Source organism: Tauraco erythrolophus, chromosome 7 (assembly GCF_009769465.1).
Source record: "Tauraco erythrolophus isolate bTauEry1 chromosome 7, bTauEry1.pri, whole genome shotgun sequence".
In the NCBI taxonomy this organism is placed as follows: Eukaryota; Metazoa; Chordata; class Aves; order Musophagiformes; family Musophagidae; genus Tauraco; species Tauraco erythrolophus.
Window position 1 is genome coordinate 29,013,798 of NC_141471.1, and position 22,215 is coordinate 29,036,012.

The window sequence follows — 22,215 nt, forward strand, 5'->3', positions numbered from 1 at the left end:
GCCTGATCTGCTCCTGTGGACTGATCACCCGCTGTGGGCAGAAGTACATTAGGAGCACTTCCAGATCAGATCATCTAGTTCAGCTTCATCTGAAGGAAATCCATCTCCTAGGTCGTGGGACAGCTCAGACCTCTTTTTGGTCCGGAACCCAAAGCACAGTAAATGGGTCCGCTGGGAGATTCACTTCAACAGCACATTTCCAATCCAGCCTAAAACATCCATGCGGATCACCCGAGAAGACCCTGAGTCTGTATGTGTGGCTGACTGCACACGCTGAGGTCCCGCTCTTCACGCTGTATCACACACAGCTCCCACAACCACAGCAGGCTCTGTTCTATTAACTTGAAAACACAGCTTCCTTGCAACCATGTTTTTCAACAATTTGGTTATTGGAATCAAGCTACCTAATTCTGACAATTTTTGTGACAATGGAGATGACTTGATGGAAATGAGGAAGATACTTTTAATTTACATAACAATGCTGATCTGATCTGAAATTGTCAGAAAATACATGAGAATAGTGATAACAATTTATTAAGTTTGCCTTAGCCTAATCTTTTGCTGACTTCTTTACAGATAATGAGCTAGGATAAGAGTTTATATTACTAGATATTTCATTATACTATTGCCTGTTTTAATTAAATACTATTAAATTCTAAGAGCCTCACCTCTTGGTCACAGCTGTTTCACTTTGCTCAGTCAAATTCAGGTTGAAATAATGGGCCTATTGCCAAATTTATTATTAATTGGTAATGTTCAACTAAGACAACACAGGTCATATTCCTCCACAAAAAATACTACCAATAAACCTCCTTTACTCATACCATGAATGTACTTTAGCCCACAGATCTGGAGGGATGGTAATACTTCTTATGGTGTTAATGGGTGGAGAAGAGACTAACAAGTAAGGATTTGATGTCTTTATAAAGGAATATGAACAACTCACTTCAACTGGTAATGATTTACACCACTTAGAGCTAAAAGTGAAAACTGCTAAATACTATAATAGCTAATCTATGATTTCATTAAATATATGTTATTATATCACAAGATTTACAGTGGTGTAAGAATAACTGTGATAAAAAGACTAGTTGTCCACTGCAAAAAATGGATAGATTTTCTTTTACTTTACAGCTTTTGTCTCCTCTCCTCTAATGCATTTTATGACACCATATTGTGCTTCCACCATTCATGATGTGGGTTGGAACTTTTTTAATAATTATACAGCTGAAGAATTGCTTGTCCCAGCGATTACATGAACTTGTGATTATAAGAACAAAAGGGACTTGTGACTCACTTTTTCATCTCTCATATAAGCCAGGCACTATGATTTTCCTAAGCACATTTATGTATACCTTGTATATTTCTGATATTTTTCAGAAACACCACCACAAATGCTGATTTTAAAAATTCCAGTTGTGAGAAATTTCACTGCAATTATTCTAATGGTCTCCTTTCACTTAAAAAAAACCAACAATCCTTTATTTCCATTTTGGATTTAACTCAAATTTCTTTATATTAAAACCCTATATTCCCACTAAAATGCTGATTTATATCTCTAGGGTTTGTATAATCTTTCAACCAGGGCATCACAGTGGGAGATCATCTTATTTGATTATGTGCCACGACCTTCCAACTCCTTTTCTTTGGGAAACATTACTTTCCAGAATTATGCATTTAGGAAGCGAGGAAGAATTCCAGACATAATGATGTTCCTAGACACTGTAGTCATATGTTATATTTTTACCAATATCTGCCTTAGTAATTTCATACAAGATTGTAGGATTTTAATGAAATGTTCTTCTGTAGACACTGTAGTCATATGTTATATTTTTACCAATATCTGCCTTAGTAATTTCATACAAGATTGTAGGATTTTAATGAAATGTTCTTCTGTAGTACCAAGAAAAATGTCTTAGAAGACTGTATTACATCAAGTCTGATCTCTCTATTTGGAAAATATACAATCTCATATAAAAAAAAATTAATTAGTTTAGCCGTATGTATTTTCTGTAAGTCTATATTGAATAACATAATTGAAATTATTTTTAGTTCTTTAGGAGTTTGTGTCATGGGCCAGACCTCGCATACTGTTATGCGAAATGTCTTGAATTGATAAGTGGTAATTTAGAACAGGAGCACAAAGCCAGGTTTCCCAGATCCTGTTGTCAGGCCATTCTGTGGTCATTCTAAGGATGAAGGTCCTTCAGTTTTTCCTTTATTGTGGATATTTTTTAAGAGGTTATTGTTGCTGTTTATTTTAAATGGGAATTCTCATGTTCTGGGAACCGAAGTTGAAAGTTCCTTCTGTTTGGGAATAAAACTTTTTTGGGCGATATTTATTTTGCTTTCTCCTGCAACAGGCGTCCTGTTTCCTATTTCACATATGTAACAAGGAAATAATTAATAAAACCACTCTGTGGGATATTTTAAGCAATTTCTTGTATGATTTTAGTCTTAAGTCTCTTTTTTCCAACTTTTTATAATATAGTAGTTACAATGTGAGTTTTCAGGTGAATTACCTACTGCTTAGAACTTTGTAACACCTTAGCTATTCTGTGTTTTATGAAAAAACTTGGAAGTGATTTAGTATTGTATTTCTAATCCCTCTACTAGTTTTGTTTTGTTTTCTGCTGAGTTTTGTCTCTAAACTAGTATTAATTTTAGACGAAGGCTTATAGTCTTCTCTTACGAATCCATTTCTAGGAACTTAAAAAATATCTCATTAGTTCCACATAACCAACGTTTCCCCTGACTCCTTTGGAGCCTCATCTCTTGCAATTCGTGGGAGAAAGTAAGTGAGTAATTATTAGGCAATACTCTGCTTGTGTTGGATTCTGACTTCCACATGGAAACTCCAGCATCTAGAAACATCCTGGGTGTTTGGATGTCTTTAAAACCTGCAGATTTGCATCAAATCTAGGGACAAAGCAAGAACTTGTTTGTATCTACCTTGGCAGAAAAGTCTATTGCAAGCTTTTCGTCTAACTGAAATGGAAAGTGGGAAATGAGATTGCAGCATTTTGTCATATATATGCCATTCTAATGTAATGCATTTTACGGAAGACGTTTGTCTACCTTGTCTACTAATCAGATGCATGTACTACCATTGTACAAGTACCTTTTGTCCAGCATCTCCCACGCCTTTTGGGCCTGCTGGTCCTGGGGGGCCTGCTGGTCCTGGAGGTCCCTGGTACAGCAGAGGAATAAAGCATGTCAGAAGTTGTCCTAAAGGAAGTGTACTTGTCTTCTTCAATAAAGAAGAGAAATTCAGTAACAGTTACTAATCTATTTGGTTTTGCTGTATTTTGTAAAATTCTTCCCATTTCTGAGGTGTACTGAGCAACAGTCATCCTCAGTCCCATGTGGAAACCTGAAAAGACTACCAGAGTGGTGGAAAAAAGTCCAGCTCTTGACTTAAAAACATTGGAGTTGTTCTCAGCTCAGAGAAACCAGTGAGAAAGCAGACTTTGCTCCATGATTCCTACACTGCAGACGTTATATATCTGGAATACCAGAGCTAACCCATCTAAATTTGGGGGCTGGACAACCCTAACCTACTTTGGTGTACTTGTGTTCAATAGTCTGTTCTCCTGAACTCCTCACTCAACCTGTCACAGCCCCTTCTGCTGCCTTTCCTACTGCTGGAGGCATCCCCAGCCTCACTATCCTCAGCATTCACAGGGCAGATGTCTTTGCCCCACCATGCTACAGAGACTTAGCTACATAAATCTTGTTCACGTCTGCCAGCAGTTTACGAAGTTGCTCTTTCCAGATCATGGGGCATGGAAAGGTGGCCCGAGAAGGGGAAAGATGCATGCTACAGCACAACACAACCTTCACACATTTCAAGGATGTGTACTCATGTGGCAGGGAGAAACACAACCAGCTTTTACTGAAGCCTGAGATTGAGTTGCAGACAACCATGACTCTTACAGCAGTTGCAGATCGGAATCCTAAAATAGACATGATTTTAGGAATACTACTACAGAGCAAAGCACTTTTTTTATTATCTAGTCGGAAATAGAAATGCAGGAAGCGCATACATGTAAGTTTGTCATCCTGTGACTGGGCAGATTACAACCAGCATTTGTATGTTTTTTTAATCAATGGTTACTAAACCAAGTTAATGAGAAATTAAAAGTTTTCAGCTTCTCACTGACCTCTTTGATTCTGTATCTACCAATACTTCTTTTTCATATAGTTTAAATAGATATCTTAACTTGTAAAGCTTAAAACTTCAGTTCCTATGAGGCATTTTAAGGCCTACTAAAAGTTTGTCAGTCATCTATTTGCATCACTGCCTTCTTCATGATTACCTTTGGATTTGCTTTTCATTTTTATTTGAGATGACAGTGGAATTTTTTCATGTTTGCATGTCCTCTTTTTAATGGGTCTGGGTCCGTTACTCGCACTCCTTGACCTTCCAAGGAGTCTGGAGATGGTCTAGTGTCCCTCTATGCTGTGAAATGTGTCAGGTACATGGCATTACACCAGGAATTCTGAGTGAATACCCTCTGAACTAATTCTGATCCCAAAGGATTTTCCCAGGATCAGTGTGAATGATAGGAAATAGAAGGTGAGTCGTGACTTACTTAGAAGTACTCAGGTCACACCTCAGTGTATTTGGGATTGCCTTTGTCGTCGTAGTTTGAAATAAAGTTGGATTACAGACATAAAGAAAATAGTGCTAATGGAAGTTTGACATGTGGTGGTTGAAGGATGGCAACAGTATTTTCACTTCCTAGTGAAAGGTTGGTCAAACATGTCTATGTGGCTTTGGATGACTGAAATTTAGGATGATACACACTTGTAACAGAATGTGCCAGCTGGAGTACTCAGGCATTAACCCCTCTGGAGCTAACCATCAGAAAAGCAAGAGAGCAGGGAGAGGGTCGGGAAATCTTCAAAAAAGAGGATTTAATGCCCTGTTATGAAAAGCAGCTGAAAAACCAAGGAATTAAAGGCTGCAAGATTTGGCCAAGCAGATGTTATAAGAGATCTTCAAAAAAGAATAGTACAGGAAAGGAAGAGAGAGAAGAAGGGAAGCAAAAGAATTCAAAGCAGTGATTATATTAAACATGTATGTGCAGCCATGAAGATTTTTATGGAATTACAAGGTACCCCTTTCATGATGCTGAAATGAGAACAGCTTATATCCGTTTCAGACTGCCTGTGGAAGAGGCACTGTATCTATGACTGGAAAGGACTTCAAAATATGTATGAAATATTTAAGTTAGCTGAAGGGTGAAAGAGATTACTTGCACTTAGTTAAATAACTAAATATTGAGTCATCATACAACATTTTTTTTTTTGTAGAACACAAAGTACAGAATTAAAATTGTACTTACAACTTCACCTTTGTGGCTATCGCCTTTTGCTCCAGGGGGTCCAGGAGGTCCAGGTAGTCCTCGGTTACCCTAAATACAAAATAGGAAATCAGGCATCGTGTCAGTAACTGAATCATCACGATGTAACAAATATTACAAAATACATAAGGAAACTATTTAATGGCCTTTTGGAAATATAGACGTTACCAGCTCTTGCAATTTGTTCACAAATTTCAGAAATTTTTGTGCTTTTTTTATTGTTGTTTCAGTTGATCAAATTAAGATTTCAGAAGAATAGGAGTTCTCATTAGGAAATTATTAATTTCTAGATTTGTAGTTCCAGAGAGAAATCTTCAGAACACTGACTTTATCTTCAGCCAATACAAAGTTAAATTTATTTTTAAAAAGGTAAACTTCTATGACTTTGGGGGTAAGACATTTGAACAGTGAATTTAACAATACTGAAACATAATATGCCAGCCTTAAGTTATCATACGTTGCACGTTTTGCACTTCCAGGTAATCACATTGGTTCTTTCATACAGTAAAGCAAAACTGCATTCTACAAGGGAAAGAGGTAAAAGAACGAAATACAACCAGTTACAAGAAATACATAATTTCTCTTAGTTTAGCCTAAAATGCTCTGTATCAGGAGACAACCACTCCTCTGTTGTATCTTCCACTGACTCCCACTAAAGATTGGTGCATTTACAAAACCTCAGTGCTTCCTTTCACGACAAGAAGAGAAGCAAACAGCAATCTTTTCCTCTTCTCTTGTTCCAGTGATTGTTTTCCTGACGTTTAATGAGAAAATTAAGTGAGCTTGCAACAGATTGTTCTTCACAGAACCAACCAAGATTTGAGGTATCCCTCAAAATACGCTGGCAGTCTGTACTGTAGATATCCACGACAGCATCACCAACTGGAAATCCTTATTGATACTTGTAGGTCACATATCCACCCCACTCCTAAACATGGTATGTATATGGCCATACAATGAGAAGTGTACACTCTTCATTCAGCCCCACAGAACCAAGAAATGTAAGTAGACTCTCCTGTAGAGTTTTGGAGGGTCAGTTGTTAATATACATATAGATCACACATCCTAAAGAATAATTACATACATATAGCAAATATTTCCCTATCTATTTCAGTAAAAACAAATAACTAGAAAAAAAAGAAACAACAAATGACTGAAAACTGCTGGTTTATCAGTGCATTGTGCCTGGAAATTTCTGCAATAACATAATGCTTCAAGAAGCCATGAATGGAGTCCTGATAGCAGCTCAGATCTCAGCAGCTGGTCTGTCTGAATACAGTGCCCATGACTAGGGAACAAACTGACTCAGATTCCAGTTAGATATCCAACAAAACCAGATTTTGGGTCCAAACTTCCTGTCCCATGAACATCTCTACCATAGACACAAGCAATCAGATCTTCTTAAACAATTTAGGTCTGTCAAGTTAAAATGAAAGAGCTGCTTTGGATCTCCTAAAGATATACATCACAGGTTTAGGTTAGGAGGTAAGTGAATGAATAAAGACAAGGCAGACTCAATGTTCTGATCAAGATGAAACCCTGAAACCCCTTTAAGATGGAATTTGGGATAGGGACGCAAGCATGCCTTATGCTTAAAGAAAATTGTACATGGTAGGTTACTCCTGTATGAATCTCTCCTATTCTCCAGTCCAAATGGATAGTTTCACTGGAAGACTTCAAACACAACCTGACCACCAGATTCAAACCGCATCAGCCCTAGAAGATGTTTCATGTTTCCTAATTTCCAAATGATGGAATTCTGATCCAGTTCTGTGAAAATTTAACCAACGAGCTTTATAATGGAAAGCCAATTTTACCTTTACCTCACTCTTAATATCCATAGTTCTTAAATTGTGGATAAAATGAGAAATGTTTTAGAAATATTTAATAACTTTTTTTTTTTTTAGCAAGAAAGGAAACGATGGATCATGAGTTCATCTCTATTTTTACTTCTAATTCCACTACAGTAAAAACCAGCCAAACAGATGTTTTCATTTAACCTCAACGGACCACTGTAAATACCAAATAGACATTAACATATTCTCTTCTGTAAGAACTGAGATTTTGTCAAGTGGCTGGTTTTGCCATTAGCAACACAGCTATAAATCTACTTAAGTCAAATTTATAACAAAATTTGCTATAAGAAACAATTCTCTAGTCCAGATTATGTAATTTTTTTTTTTTTTTTAATAGCTGCATGAAAAATACACAAGAGATGGCCCAGGTGCAATTCTGTGATTACTGCATCCCACAGTTTTGTGGGGGTCTGGAAAAAAATTACCACAGTGACTCACTCTAAGTCAGTGCACTGGCAACAAGGCAAGTGCCGTTGATGTCACAGATGGCATGCTGAATTAATTCATCTCCTTTGCCAACCTTTTCAGAGCAGGTTTTAATGGCATTTTCTGAAGCAGTAATATAGAGATAGTTGCTTCTACACCCTTTCAAAGGGAGGAGAAAAAAAAACATAAACATAATATAAACAAAAGTCTTGTGTCTATGGTCATTCATTGTTAAGCAAAAAAATAACTGCCATCATCAAAACCTAAATGATTTAAGTATATGTCTGGACAATTAAGTCATGTTCATCACTTCTATTTATAAGAAAAACAGAGTGAAGTAACATTCTAGATTAGAGACAAAGTAAATAAATTTAGTTTTTGAAAATTCAAAAATATAAGCTAACAAATGCATGTGGATCAATGTGTTATCCAGCATCTTCTGGTACATGTACTGACAGAAGTCTGTCAAGCCAGGATTAAGGCATTATTGGTATTCCTAAGATGTTATCACACAAAAGTTTTCGCATTAAGTTGTTTTATTTTGAACTACATTGTATTAGGTACACATAAACTAATTGGTTTCTGAATTTGGGTCTATCAATCAACTGTATTCTCAAGAAAAGGAACAGCAGAACTGAGTGGAACATTTTATGTGCAGACATGGTAAATGTTAAAAAAAAAGAGGTTTACTAAGAAAATTCTTGATTTCAGTCTGGGAAGGAGATCACAAGAATGGTACCCTTCTCAAACACTGAAGGAAGCCTTCCTGAACTATTAAGTGGCAGAAGGCTTATAAAAAGTTTCAACCCAGATCATGACTGATAGTCTTCCTTTTATCACTGACATACCTATAGAAGCTTTTGTTATTGCCCTTGATGTCCCTGGCCAGATTTAATTCTATCAGGACTTTAGCTTTCCTAACCTGATCTCTGGCTGCTCGGACAATTTCTCTGTATTCCTCCCAGGCAACCTGTCTTTGCTTCCACCCTCTGTAGGCTTCCTTTTTGTGCCTGAGTTTGTCCAGGAGCTCCTTGTTTCATCCATGCAGGCCTCCTGGCATTTTTGCCCAACTTGCTCTTTGTTGGGATGCATTGCTCCTGAGCTTGGAAGAGGTGATCCTTGAATATTAACCAGCTTTCTTGGGCCCCTCTTCCCTCTGGGGCTTTATCCCTTGGTACTCTACCAAGCAGATCCCTGAAGAGACCAAAGTCTGCTCTCCTGAAGTTCCGATTACTGAGCTTGCTGTGCGCCCTGCTCACCGCCCTAAGTATCTTGAACTCCACCATTTCATGGTCACTGCAGTCAAGGCTGCCCTTGAGCTTCACGTTCCCCCACCAGCCCATCCTTGTTGGTGAGAACAAGGCCCAGTACAGCACCTCTCCTCATTGGTTCCTCTATCGCTCGGAGACAGAAGTTGTCATCAACACATTCCATGATCTCCTGGATTGCCTATGCCCTGCTGTATTGTCCCTCCAGCAGATATCAGGATGGTTGAAGTCCCCCATGAAGACCAGGGTTCATGAATGTGAGGCTGCTCCTATTTGTCTATAGAGGGCCTCAACCGCTCGGTCTTCCTGGTCAGGTGGCCTGCAGCAGACCCACACTATAATGTCATCTTTTCCTACCCTCCCTTTAATCCAGACCCATAAGCTCTCTCCTCATCCATCTGAAGCTCCATGCACTTCAGCTGGTCTTTGACATAGAGGGTAACACCTCCTTGTTGTCTTCCCTGCCCCCTTCCCAAATTGCTTCCCAGCCAGGCAGATCCCAGCATGTGCTGCACTCCTTGATTATGTTTTCACATGTGTATGACCTTACACTTGTCCTTGTTGAACTTCAGAAGGTTCTTGTTAGCCCACTTTTCCAGCTTATCCAGGTCTTCCTGCAGGATGGCTCTCCCTTCTGAAGTGTCCACTCCCCGCTCGGTTTGCTATCATCAATAAACTTCACCAGGGTACCCTTGATCCCATCATCCAGGTCACTTATGAAGATATTAAACAGCGTTGGGCCCAATATTGGTCCTTGGGGGACCTCACTTGTGACAGGTTGCCCGTTTGAAAAGGAGCTATTTACTCCTCTGGGAGTATTTACCCTCTGGGTGCGGCCAGTCAGTTACTTTCCTGAAAAAGTTGTTCAAGTGGATTCTACATTTTCACAAGAGTTTTCCATATGTCTCAAGTTTCTTTATTTTCCATCTTTTGTCTAAGAACTCTTACCGTTGGTCCCATTATTGAATTTCCAGGAATTCCATCATCTCCTGGTGGCCCCTTGGGTCCTGGATCCCCCTATCAAAAAAGAAAAAAATCCCAAAACATATTCATTATTTTCAGTTTTAATTTCTGAAGTTTTACAGAAAAGAACAAGTACACAATTCTTTCTGACAGTGACAATTATTGAGCTAGGTAATATGAAATCAATATTTCTAGATGAAGCTTTTACTACCTTGATTCTGTCCTCTCTTGTATTTTTTGCCTCTCCACGACTGTGTCAAAGAGTTTGTTCTGCCTTGACAAATAACTTGATGGCTTTAGTTTTCAACTGAAGGTTGAATATCATAATTCCTGTGGCTTCCACCTGCCTTTGCCCACACAAGAAAGGCTGCATAATCTTGTTTCTGCCAGAGCATATAGAGAACAGCGAAGAAATTCAGAGACAAGTGCTGTCACAGAGTATGTTTAGAAAGGCTACAGATGCAATGGCACAGCACTTCAAAACTGCAAACTCCACAGTCTGAAGACCCAGGAAGAAACTTGAGTTTTTCCTCAAATAATACCCAGTACAACTCTTCGGTAACTGTAGCTCTGTCAGTGGCTTTCCTTGAAAGCAATCAGTCTGAGAATTCAAGTTCCTCAGGTTATTCCTTCACAGAGCAAAATATGGCTCCTTCTAGTGTTTGATCTACAGCAACAGCTGTTTTATGTTACACTACGGATCTTAAAAAGAAAATTTCAATTTTCAGCGAAACTTTTGCAATTTTTAACACTAGTGAGAAGGACAGGCAGTATTTCAGGAAACATTCACTAGGGAATGCAGATCAAATGTTCTATCAAAACCACCGACCACCTGTAATCATGAGAAAGGAATATGAAAAAAAACAGCTACCTAATATTACTATCTCCATATTAGTAACAGCATAATGGTTGTCAAGGGAAATAAAACTCTAGTCCCCAAATGTGGTTGTAGTCTAAAATAAATAAATTTCCAGTGGACACAAACATGACTGTCCAGGAGTTAAGACCTCTAGCAATCACCCACTACTACATCAAATACTTAGAGATGTACTAAAAAGACCTCAGACCATGGTAACTTCCAGCTTTGAAAAACATGCAGATTCCCTGCATCAGAAATTTATAATGCCTGGCTTCACTATTGCGGATACCAGGATGTTCCAAGAACACAATTACTAGTAATCATTGTACTTTCCGCAGTGGAGAGATAAAATGGACCTGTGTAGCCTGATATGCTATTGAGCAATTGTCAGAAACATAACAGATATTTGTTTAAACAAAGAAGTTGTTATGGAGCTAAAGAGACAAAGTTTTGTACATTTTCTAAAAACCAAGTTGCACTTTAAAATTACCCAAAATACTTGTTTTCTCGCATCAGCCACTGCATGTAAAAGCTCTGACCTAAAATTTAGTAAAGAGTTTGGAAAAACTCCTATAGATTCCAGCACATTTTGGATCATGGCCAGTCTGCTATGAAAGTGATATGAACTGTACTGAACAGAATGAAATCAGAATGAAAAAGGCAGTGAAGTATACAAAGTTCTTATTTTTCAGCATGAATTTTATCAGTAAACAATCTTGACTCACTTACTGATCTATTAAAAAATGTTACAGTAACCAGGAAAATGTGAAGAAGTGAGACCGCTGTAGTGAAACCTGTCTTCATACAAGTAGCACGCCACTTACATCTTCCTGACGTAACGTGTGGCACATTATTATGGTTTTAAACCAATATAAGAGATATGAGCACCCCATAATCCTCTCCTTTCTTTCTTCTCTGTGGTTGCATTTTTACTCCAGGTGTACCCTTGAGCTTCTTGCATTCCCTTCTTCCTTCCTCCTCCATGCACAAACAAGTCCAAACCACATGCTAGCCCTCTGTGATGTCGTGTTGCCAGGCTGATGAGTACATTGTATGTACAACACCTACATGTGCTTGTATGCGGGGTACATATGTTTTTAAGGAAGTAGAAAAAGGGAATGAAATTACTTCAGAGCAATAGGATATACATTAGTGATTTCTGTACCCTAAAAGCTATCACCAAAGCTGAAAAGCATCAACTAAAGTTGAAGGTAACTGAGATATTATAAAAACAGCAACTATTTTATTCTTAAAATAAAAATAGGGTGGTAGTGAATTTTCATATGTTTTTAAAACCTTCAACATTAGCTTTACTGTTGCTGAGACCGCTCATTTAACGCAGCAGGACAAGTCCCACTGATTTCAGGTACCTTTTCCTCAAAGAGAAAACGAGGCGGATGTAGCTCTAGCTATCTCATATATGACATTTCATTTAAAGTAGTATCTACAGGCCAGTTGTTCACTTGGAAGTGACATACAAACTCTCATCTCCAAAAAATCTAGTACAGCATTTAACTCCCTAGAACTATACATAGACACATTCCTGCCGGGATTTACTGACACATTCAGGAAACCTTTAATCTAAGAAACAAAATGCACAGTAATTTTTTTTTTTTTAAAAAAAAGACCTCAAAGTGATTATTTTCACAGGAGAGGACAAAACATAACAGAAATGTAATAAGGATTTTTTTAACAAACAGCTTCAGGAAGCAATAACACTAAGTTCAGCATCCTGTTAAAGGGCCCCCAAACACTCTCTATTAATTTTTAGTACTTTTCAGTCCTTATTTTTAAAATTCAGTCATCTTTGTTAGTAGAAAGAAGAATTTTAACTTCGTTAACATATATTCTTTTAATTTTGATAGAAATGTGCGTTAGAAATTTTCCAGTCTCTGGTCTCCAGCAAACACATATCAGATAATCACCTTTGGTCCAGCAGGTCCTTGAATAGATGATCCAGCAATACCAGGTGGTCCTCTCTCTCCCGGTTCACCCTGTTACAAAATGGTATCATCCACATTTAAACAGACAGCTTCATTTCTTGCACAAATAGCAAAAAGTTTTTTCAACTCTTTATATTATTAAAATATTTACAATATAGATCTACCTACAAAATAGACAATATTTGGGAAAAAACATAAATCAGCTTATTACGCTTGTGAAAGCTGATCCAAGTTTAATGTTTTAAATAACTACTGGTTTAACTGTGTATTTGATTTTTTAACTTTAATTCATTTTTGTGTCCAGCTTACAAAGCCAATGGAATAACCAGAACACTTGTATTATTTTAATTTCCTTATAATTCAGAGTGACACTTACTCACAAAATATTATAATAGAAAGTTAATGTTTCGAAGCAAAAATTTGCAAAACTCTCATGGTTAGAATCACTTGGACAACTTTAATTTAGCTTCTCAGTGCTCATGCATAACTGTAAGGTCTGTAGCTATACGTCTACCTATTCTTTTTCTCCTTGTGACTTTTGTGTCACTCAGGACAGAGGATGCAAATATTTCTGCTTTTTCTTTGTTTTGTTAAGTCTCCAAGCATCAGATGCTTGAGAAATTTGCACGTTACATAAATTCCATAGATTCTTTTATAAAATACAAAGAGAAGGGTTACCCTGGAGGAGCAACCTTACTTTCGGTCCAGCTGGGCCTTGTACTCCTTTATAACCAATCAGACCTTGGGATCCTTTTTCTCCGGGGTCACCCTGACAAAAACAAACCTTTTTTTTCAATCACAGTAAAGATTCACACAACTGAGAGATACACAAATAACCAAAACCACAACGATAATGATGCCCATAATTAGAAAGGTACTTAGATGCTCCACTCCAGCAGAAAACCCACTGAGTTCTAGAACATGCCCCAAATGTCCTAAATTTAAGCAGGTGGGAGATAGAAGCTATCTGTCTACTAATACATCTTTCCAGGCTTTTAATTTCATATTTAGATATCTAACTAGTCACCTAATTTCTCTTAGCTGCTTCTCTCTCCCTGTCAGCAAACTGAGACAATTTGCCTTTTTCTAACTTTAATGAAAACTCTGTACTCAATCTTGAGGAAATCTCTACTGCCTAACTAACTTTAGCGTTTATGGTTACAGTCTGATTTTGCTGCACTTGTTCAGGCTAAGGAACACATTGCTCTCTCTGAAATTCTTTTAAATCATCCCTTAAACTGTAATTGCTACTTAAGATACAATGAATGAAAAAAACAGGCCAGAATCTGAACTCTTATAAAAGAGGTCCTTCTGAAGTTTGCAATATTTCTCCAGTGTGTCAAGCCATACCTTTTGGCCTACATGTCCTTTGCCAGGGGGTCCTTCTGGGCCTCTTGGACCTTGATCTCCCTTTTCCCCCTAACAGAGATTAGATGGTTAATTAATTTTCATGTAGCTAATTTTATTGAATCAACAGACTTATGAGAAACAATGCTTGCATAAACACTTTTCCCCAAAATGTCAGTAAATATCTGATTTTTTTTTCTGAAAAAAATATTCTGTCTTCTTAAACCCCTTCCACCCTCCTGCATTCATATTCTTTATTTTCACAGACATTTGTAATAGTGCCATTTGCAATTGCATCAATGTTTTTTAAGAAGGATTGTACTCATGTACTCATATGAGGAAGAGAAATGCTTGCCAAGTTATCAGAAAAGGTATCGGTTGACCAGTTCTAAGAAAAACAACTTTAAAGAAGCAGTAATTTTAGGTAACTCCATGGCCAAAGGCCAGTCCAGGCTGCAAATATTTGTATATCGGCATGCCTGTAGATAATTCAGAACGTGAAAAGTAAATTAAAATGAAGTCTAAAAATCCATTTCTGATTTGAACTGTTGACGGAAATGGCATTATAAAGCCTGCTATGGATAGGCATCAGTCTGGATCCCACTTCTGTGAGACAGCTTCATACCTGCAAGTAACTGCTGTAACATCACTGTGCTACTCACTGCAGGCATCAAGTTGTTCTTTGCACTGTCCTGAATATCCAAGGTAGCTGCTCAGTACTAGTATTTTCACCCGACAGTGGAGGTGACAGCATCAAGTTGATCATCAGAATAAAGGCAAAATGCAAGAGAAAAAAATCCCAGCATTCCCAAATACAAAAGTTGGGTAACTTTAACCCAACATTTACTCTTAATTCTGATGTTTCACTTCTGACACATTGGGATCTTCATTTCTGAACACTTACCTAGTGGGCGATTTTAGAATTTTAAAAAATAATTAAGCAGCAACAGAAATGCTACATATTTTTCCACAGTGGAAGGCGTACTGCCTCAGGCCGCTGCTTATCCAACTGGTATTTGCATTGCTCTTGTAGATTAAAAAAAGGTGAAGCTGCATATTTAATAGATGTTTATTACAGCTATTCAGATATTTTCTGATTAAAGACCTGCAGTCAAAAAATGCTGATTTGCTTACTCTGAATCATGTTCAGCTCATCAATTCTACACATTGGCCAGCTGCTACCCTCATTTAAGAGCTGCACACTAGCAAAGTTTGGAGGTGCCTGGATTCTCAGTAGCAATTCAACAATCAGCCAAAGCACTGAGTTTTGCTCACTCAGCAGCTCACTGTATTCAGAAAGAGTAAAATTAAAACCCTCCATTTAACTAACTCTAAATTGACTGTTCTGGGCACTCTGCCTTGCATCCCTCTAAATTCCTTTCCATCATCTTGAATTTATGCTTCTTTTTCCCAGCGTGGTGGAGTTTCTCTTAACATCTCAGAATTACCCTTGGATACAAGCAGCCCTGGTTTCAGCTGTTCCTGATGGTTTCTGTACCAGGCTGACAGGTTTCAGCCACTACTCACCACTCTGCTAGATGCCCTAAGTCACATCAATTTGATCATGACTTCTTGCTGTCAGGAAAAACCTGAACAGGCTGTAAGGAACAGGCTAAAGACACAGGTTATTTGTTCTTCAAAAAGACCGTTAAATTTAACAGTAGTCAATAGCCCACAAAAGGCAGGGCAGCTAAATCAGATGCAGATTCAGACAGTAGCCACTGCTAATAAGGTTTGTTGGAAAAAACTCAACTAGCCTAGTCCCTTTTCCCTGGCAGGAATATTGGCACATGCCCTCCTCCAGGATGACCTCCTTGCCATTGCATACCTGCTAATAATAGTTTGTTCTTCTCTCATCTGCACCTTTTGCATGCCGTAAAATATATTTCCTTACCTTTTTCCCTGAATTCCCAGGATCTCCTTTCACTCCTCTCTCTCCTGGGAGTCCCGATGGACCTATATCTCCCTTAAAGATGAAAAATAATTCTACCTGTATATTTTAATAAGTTCTTTATTCTGTAAAATGGATCTAACAGTGTTAAAATATTAATAAATGATATACAGTATTTTTGCTCAAATAAAAGTACTTATTCCCAGTAAGTTAAATACTCTATAGAGTCAGTAATTCTTTCTACTCATACAATCTAAAATAAGTATTTTAAATTTCTTTCCAAGCTCCCCACCTATTTCTTAAATCTTGGTTGTGTATTAAATAAGTTTATATTTATTCAGTGAGTAAAAACATGATTAAATGCTGTTTGTTATTATGTGCACAAGAAAAATATGATATGAATGTAATTTACTTGCAAAGTCAAACATCTGGGTCTTAAGGAATGGTCAGCCAAAAACGCCCTAAATGGAGTTGTTGACTGGAGACTAACACCTTGCTGGCTGTACAAACTGGTCTAGGCAGTACTTTTAAGACTTGCCACAAAAAGTTGAAACTATCCATAGGAACTAGTCCTGCCAAGCACTTAGTCCATGATCGTGGGAAAAATCACCCAAAACAAGATGTCTATGTCATCTTACCCAAGATTTTGGAAGCCCTACTTAAATCATTAAGGACATGGTATATACAGTCTTGAAAATGGAAGCTGAAGTCAAAGCTTTAAGTGTTCAACAAGTCTCCTAACATGTGGGCAGCATGACTACCACTGTCACACAGACTGTTTTATTTTTTTTTCAAATCATTGCGGAGGAACAGAGGTAGTAATGTTTCTATCAGGCCTTGGAAATACCTCACTAGCTTAGAAAAGATGGAGGAAAACTCTGTTCCAGTTATGGCTGCAGTAACGATTTTAGGAGCAAGGGTGGGAGCTCCAGCACAGCATGTTGACTTTAAAAGTTAAAACTGTGAAGTTAACTGAATGCCTGTCACTGAAATTCCTTCTTATTTTGATCATACTCAATTTATACTAAAAAATCTTCTACTTAGTTTATCAGCAACTAGTGAAAGAATTAGAAGACTCTGTAAGGAGCAGTTAAAAATAAAAAACAGGCTCACTTTAAGTCCTCGTACGCCAATTCCTGGAAGTCCCAGTTCTCCTTTTTGTCCAGGTTCACCTGGTTGACCCTAGTAACAAAAAGTCTTTTGCTTAACAGAGGAACACAATTTACCATCATTCATTACTTGCACTACTTCACTAACTTCACTAACTCCTTTACACATAGAAGTGGACTTGATGATCCTTATGGGTCTCTTCCAACTTGAGATATTCTATGATTCTAAGACGTCAAGTTTTCAGCCAAGCAGTTTTCAACTGGAAAATTCTGTTCTTTAAAAACCCAGGAACTTGTAGGACTGCATCTATTTTATTTAAGCTTGCAGTGGGCAGAAAGTTTAAGTGAATAATTCCAACTTTCTCCTTTTTGTTTTAATACATTTTATTTTTCACTTTATACCACTGTACCAAAACCTCTTTGGTCACTGAATGAAAAGTGAGTCCAAATAAAGAAAAATCAGAACTTCTGTTTAAGAGGAAGTTTTACTCTCATGATTCTTCCTTCCAGTAGTTCTAAAACAGTTAAAGAAAAAGGAATTCCATTTTTCAATTTTGATTTTCAAAATACTTTTTCACAATAGGAAAATTGTCCTCATACATAACTTGTTTCACAACTGCTTATTTTTCCCTACATTAATATTAAACATGGCTGCTGTAACTGTTGCTTACACACCAAAGTAATGGCAAGAAGAAAATGATTGCACTTCTCTCTGCTTTTGCTACAGTGACTAATGTTTTCTAATCCACATCCAGAAAGATTAAGGGCTGGATACTAAGCAGAAGCCATATGATCCATTTGGGGAACACCTTGATAGCATGGGTAGTTTCCCCCAAAGATTCAAAAGTGAATTGTTATCTCCAGTGAAGAGTTACGTTTTCATCTCATCAAACACACTCTTGAAAAGTCTGGTAAAGATATGTTCCTTCTTGTTTCTTGCTGGTGCTATTTTTTAAAAATAATGTCTGAATCATTACCTTTGGACCTGGCAGACCAAGACCTTTAGATCCTTTTGCCCCAGGATTTCCTTGTGGACCCTGTATACCCTACAAAGCAAAATAAATGAGTTAGTGCATTACATTAATCTGAAATTCACCACGTGTCCATCTTTCAGTTAATAATGATTTTATCTTATTTTTGAAAGAAAACAATTTGCTTGCCTGTCCTCAGGCTTAGTTTCAAGATCTTTATTTTATTTTTCCTTTATCGCTATCCTGTGGATTTCACTGATGTATGCAAGTGTAATGACAGTTACTGTTTAAGGAGAAAACCAATGGGAAGCATCTCAGCATCTGCATCCAAGCCCTGAGTCATTGGGACAGCATGGTGGAAGCATGAACTCTTCTTTCAAAAAAAAACCCAAGACCAAAAGATCTTTTGGGATGTTTCAGTTTTTCTGTATCCAGCTATTAAAGGCTGTGTTCAAGCTTCAAAGGCCTTGAAATTCAGAAGTGGTGGATTCTTACCTTGTGAAACTCTTATCTATATTATGTCATCATCCAAGCAATGCATCTGATTTATCTCCTATGCAAATTATTATGGAGATTAGATCAATTTTCTGTTTGCTTGATTCTAAGACCATTCAGATCAGTTGGAATCACTTACATTTACAAGTTTTGCCTAAAAACTAGTTGGATACTTTTTAAAATGAAAAATCACTGTAAGATTTTTAATGTCTTCACATCAAAATTAGAGCTTTGTTAAAGTATAAAATGAAAAGTACATGCAAATGCTCATTACATGTCCAAAATGTAGACTTACCTGGCTTCCTGGATTGCCTATTCCTGGTGGTCCTGCTGGGCCCCGTGGTCCTACTTGGCCTTGTTCACCCTATACAAAAAATTTTCCTAAGAGCTAAATTGCAATAGTCCATGCTAGCTGATTAACATATTTAAACTAAACACAGAGCAACAGTCCCCAATCTGTGTTTTCTTGGTTTGCTGCTTCTGTTTGAGTTAAATATGTCTGAAGTACCTAAAAGTCTGCCTATGGCAATTGGTCTAATAAAAATAATACCCCTTCCTACCTACAAACTCTATCTCATGTATAATGTTAGATGATCACAACTACAATTCTATTATTAGAAGGATTCATAGCTTATCTTTACATACTGGGACTAATTTTAAAGATTTCCTTGTATGGAAATATACACAGTTTCTTGCATAACACTCAGAATTAAAACTTGCAAGTGTAAACAGAGTGGCTAGAGAGTATTTTTGAAAAATCTTTGTCATATGGTATTCTAATAGTATTGTACAGCACTTGGAGAAGGAACAGAGGAATTATGGCAGAGGGAATTATGGAAATAGAGGAATATGGAGAGGTCATGTGGCTATTGGAAGTGGCACAGATCCATGAAGGTGCCAAGGATGTGTGACACCAGTCCCTAGAAAACAAAAATAATTAGTTTCATTTATGCCAGAAACACTTATTTACTGAAATGGTTCCAAATGCTTACTGTCCTGTCCATCGCTGTGTTTTTCCTATACAGAAATGGGAATAAGATGGCTCATTCCTGTACACATAACAATCTTCCTCTAAGGCCTCGAGTAAGATGGTCTGGCAGGTGCTCACTGAGCACATATCTCACAGACAGGCCAAATCAGACCACATCACACCACCTAAGTTGCTCTGAAGATCTTGGAGAGCTATTTGACTGGACAGTGAGATGAGCAAGTGCAAATTAAATTTCCCACATCCGTGGAGCACTCCCTGCTGACTAAGCTGTCCACAACTTTGGATGTGGGTGCTGTCCTCTCCTCTCACTGCAGCTGAGTGTGGGGCAACGAGGACAGCAGGAGTCGTAGGGACAGGAGGGAAGGAAAACAATGGGGAGTAGGAGGGCGGCTACGGCACTAAATCATGAGAAGGAAGATCTGGAATCACTGTCACTGCTCTGTAGGACTTCTAGGCATGTTTCATCAGCCACTCTCTGGGGATGTGCAAGATGCAGGCTGGAATCTCATCAGGCCAAGGGATTTAAAATTGTTCTGGATCCCTCTTGGGGATACAGGGCATCAAAAAGGCAACAAATTTCAAAAGCCAGAGTGTTCCTTTACCTGTCCCAGGTCCATTAGTTTAGATGACTCAAAGGGTTTTCTATATTTTTTTAAACACTTAAATAAAATTTAAAATATTTTAAATACAGTATTTCTGAAATAAATTTAGAAGGAAAAAAGTCTATTTCTTCCCTCATACTCCCAGCTGCATAGAATTCAGTTGACATTAACAGGCTCAGCTACTTGTATAGATGAGTGCAGCCTAGAGAGCTGCATGGAACAGTGTAGCACAGTTCCTCAAACATACCTTTGTGATATTGTGTGAATAATTCATCATTAATTTAACTGTAAATATGACTAACTATAGACATAATTAGAAAGATGCTTTGTTCCTTACCTTGTCACCTTTGATTTGTTGACCTGGTGGTCCAGGAGGACCAACTACACCTTCAGAGCCTTTTTCACCCTAGAAATACGTTACAGTTTTGTAACTATATTTGGAAATTTATAAAGGACATCATCCTAGACAAACTGGTCATAACCATGTGGATAATGAGGAAAAAAGTAGCCCTTCACAAACAAACAAGAAAGATAATCAATGGACCTATCAGTATTAGAGGAAAGCAATTCAGTTACAATTCATGACATGCTTCACCTGCATTCATTGTGTTGCTGAACACAGGAATTCAAAAGGAGAAAATGAAACACTAGGAAGAAGGAAGCTACATTTTGAAAATGCGATAACGTGTTCATTAGTCAGAGAGAGCACTTCAGAACCTCGTGCAAGGACATGACTGAAATCTTGTCCATAAAAGGAGCAAAAAAAATCTTCTTTGCTTAGTAGTTCAAGGCTCTAGAGAATCTTGAAGCCACTAAAAAAGAGGGATACATTTTGATGGGAAACTCAGTTGTGATTTAATCATAAATGTTTGCTTGTTTGTACTTGTTTTTAAAAACAGGAAGGTTCACATATATTAACCTAGCAACTGCCCTTAATGAGGTAACTGTCCATAGAGACTCATACAACCCATCTTTTAGTTTCCCAAAACGGTAAGACAGAATGGAAACAGTTCCTGAATGTTTTCTTCCAATACAGAAAATAAATAGCTAAGTAGTCTTTCAGAAGACAATTTATCTCATTAGTGCTACCAAAATAAGGTATCTCATCAAGCACATAAATAAGAGAATAATTAACTTAATACTGTTAGAGGGACGGCACAACATTTTTTTTGTATTTATCTTGACAGAGTTTCTGAACTCAGAGGGATATTCAGAGAGCATAGTGATTCAGAAGACCACAATCTTATCAGCTGACATTTTACACCAGTGGAATGACTAGTGATCTTAAACAACTTAGACACTACTGCAAATTTGGCCCACAATGTTAAAAAAATTAATTTCCATAAAACTACCTTTTGGCCTTGAATGCCCTCTCCTGGCAGACCTTGCTCACCTGGTAGACCATCAGGGCCACGTGGTCCCTATACGAAAAGAAAAACATATTCAGACTATATCATCAATTCCATTTTTATTGACATTTTGTCTAACTTGCTAGTATAGGTTCTTGCAACTCTTAGGACACTGGTAAGTAAAAATGCTTCTGTAACAGCTGGCTGAGCCCAGGCAATTAAAACAAGGTGTAGCAATCTGTAAGTGAAGGATTTAGATAAGAATGATGCTAATGCTGAAATGATGGAAATTACACAATTAATTTCTAAAGATTGTACCTTGAAAACCCAAATGAATCTGTAGATTAATTTATAATAAATACATGTATGACTGAGAAATTTGTTCCCTATAATTTCATATAATTTCATTACTTTTGTAATTAATTAATTTGAACATATTTTTTAATACAAAATAGCAGGTTAAACATACAAAATCAGAGAATGCCTTTTTTTTAAACAAGTACAGAAATGATTATTTTTTTAATACTTTCTGTTCTTCAAAAAAATTCAGCTGTCTTTCATTATTTAAAGCTAATAAAAGAGTTTTTAAGAATGATCTTGACTAAGCAAAAAGTTTCTACATTTTTTGTGAGAAAAACAGTCTTTTACAACCACAAAGTAACTTTCAAAAATACTATCAGAATGAATTTAATACCCATCCACATATGTGGCTTCCTAATTAATAATCTCTTCAAGATTTTTTACAAAATACACAAGAAAACCATGTATTTTATGCA

At 37.3% G+C, this 22,215-nt stretch overlaps 1 protein-coding gene across 1 annotated transcript in view; it reads right to left on the reverse strand.

Annotated features, from left to right (window-relative positions):
- COL28A1 (collagen type XXVIII alpha 1 chain) overlaps nucleotides 1-22,215 on the reverse strand; it is a 65,078-nt gene that overhangs the window by 20,081 nt on the left and 22,782 nt on the right. The window contains exons 13-24 of the mRNA XM_086614899.1: nucleotides 21,443-21,511; nucleotides 20,428-20,496; nucleotides 18,793-18,861; nucleotides 18,009-18,077; nucleotides 17,036-17,104; nucleotides 15,926-15,997; nucleotides 14,035-14,103; nucleotides 13,382-13,453; nucleotides 12,667-12,735; nucleotides 9,868-9,936; nucleotides 5,352-5,420; nucleotides 3,122-3,190 (exon numbers count right to left, since the gene is read on the reverse strand). Coding sequence (XP_086471025.1) covers nucleotides 3,122-3,190; nucleotides 5,352-5,420; nucleotides 9,868-9,936; nucleotides 12,667-12,735; nucleotides 13,382-13,453; nucleotides 14,035-14,103; nucleotides 15,926-15,997; nucleotides 17,036-17,104; nucleotides 18,009-18,077; nucleotides 18,793-18,861; nucleotides 20,428-20,496; nucleotides 21,443-21,511 — 834 coding nt within the window. The remainder of the gene's footprint in view (nucleotides 1-3,121; nucleotides 3,191-5,351; nucleotides 5,421-9,867; nucleotides 9,937-12,666; nucleotides 12,736-13,381; nucleotides 13,454-14,034; nucleotides 14,104-15,925; nucleotides 15,998-17,035; nucleotides 17,105-18,008; nucleotides 18,078-18,792; nucleotides 18,862-20,427; nucleotides 20,497-21,442; nucleotides 21,512-22,215) is intronic.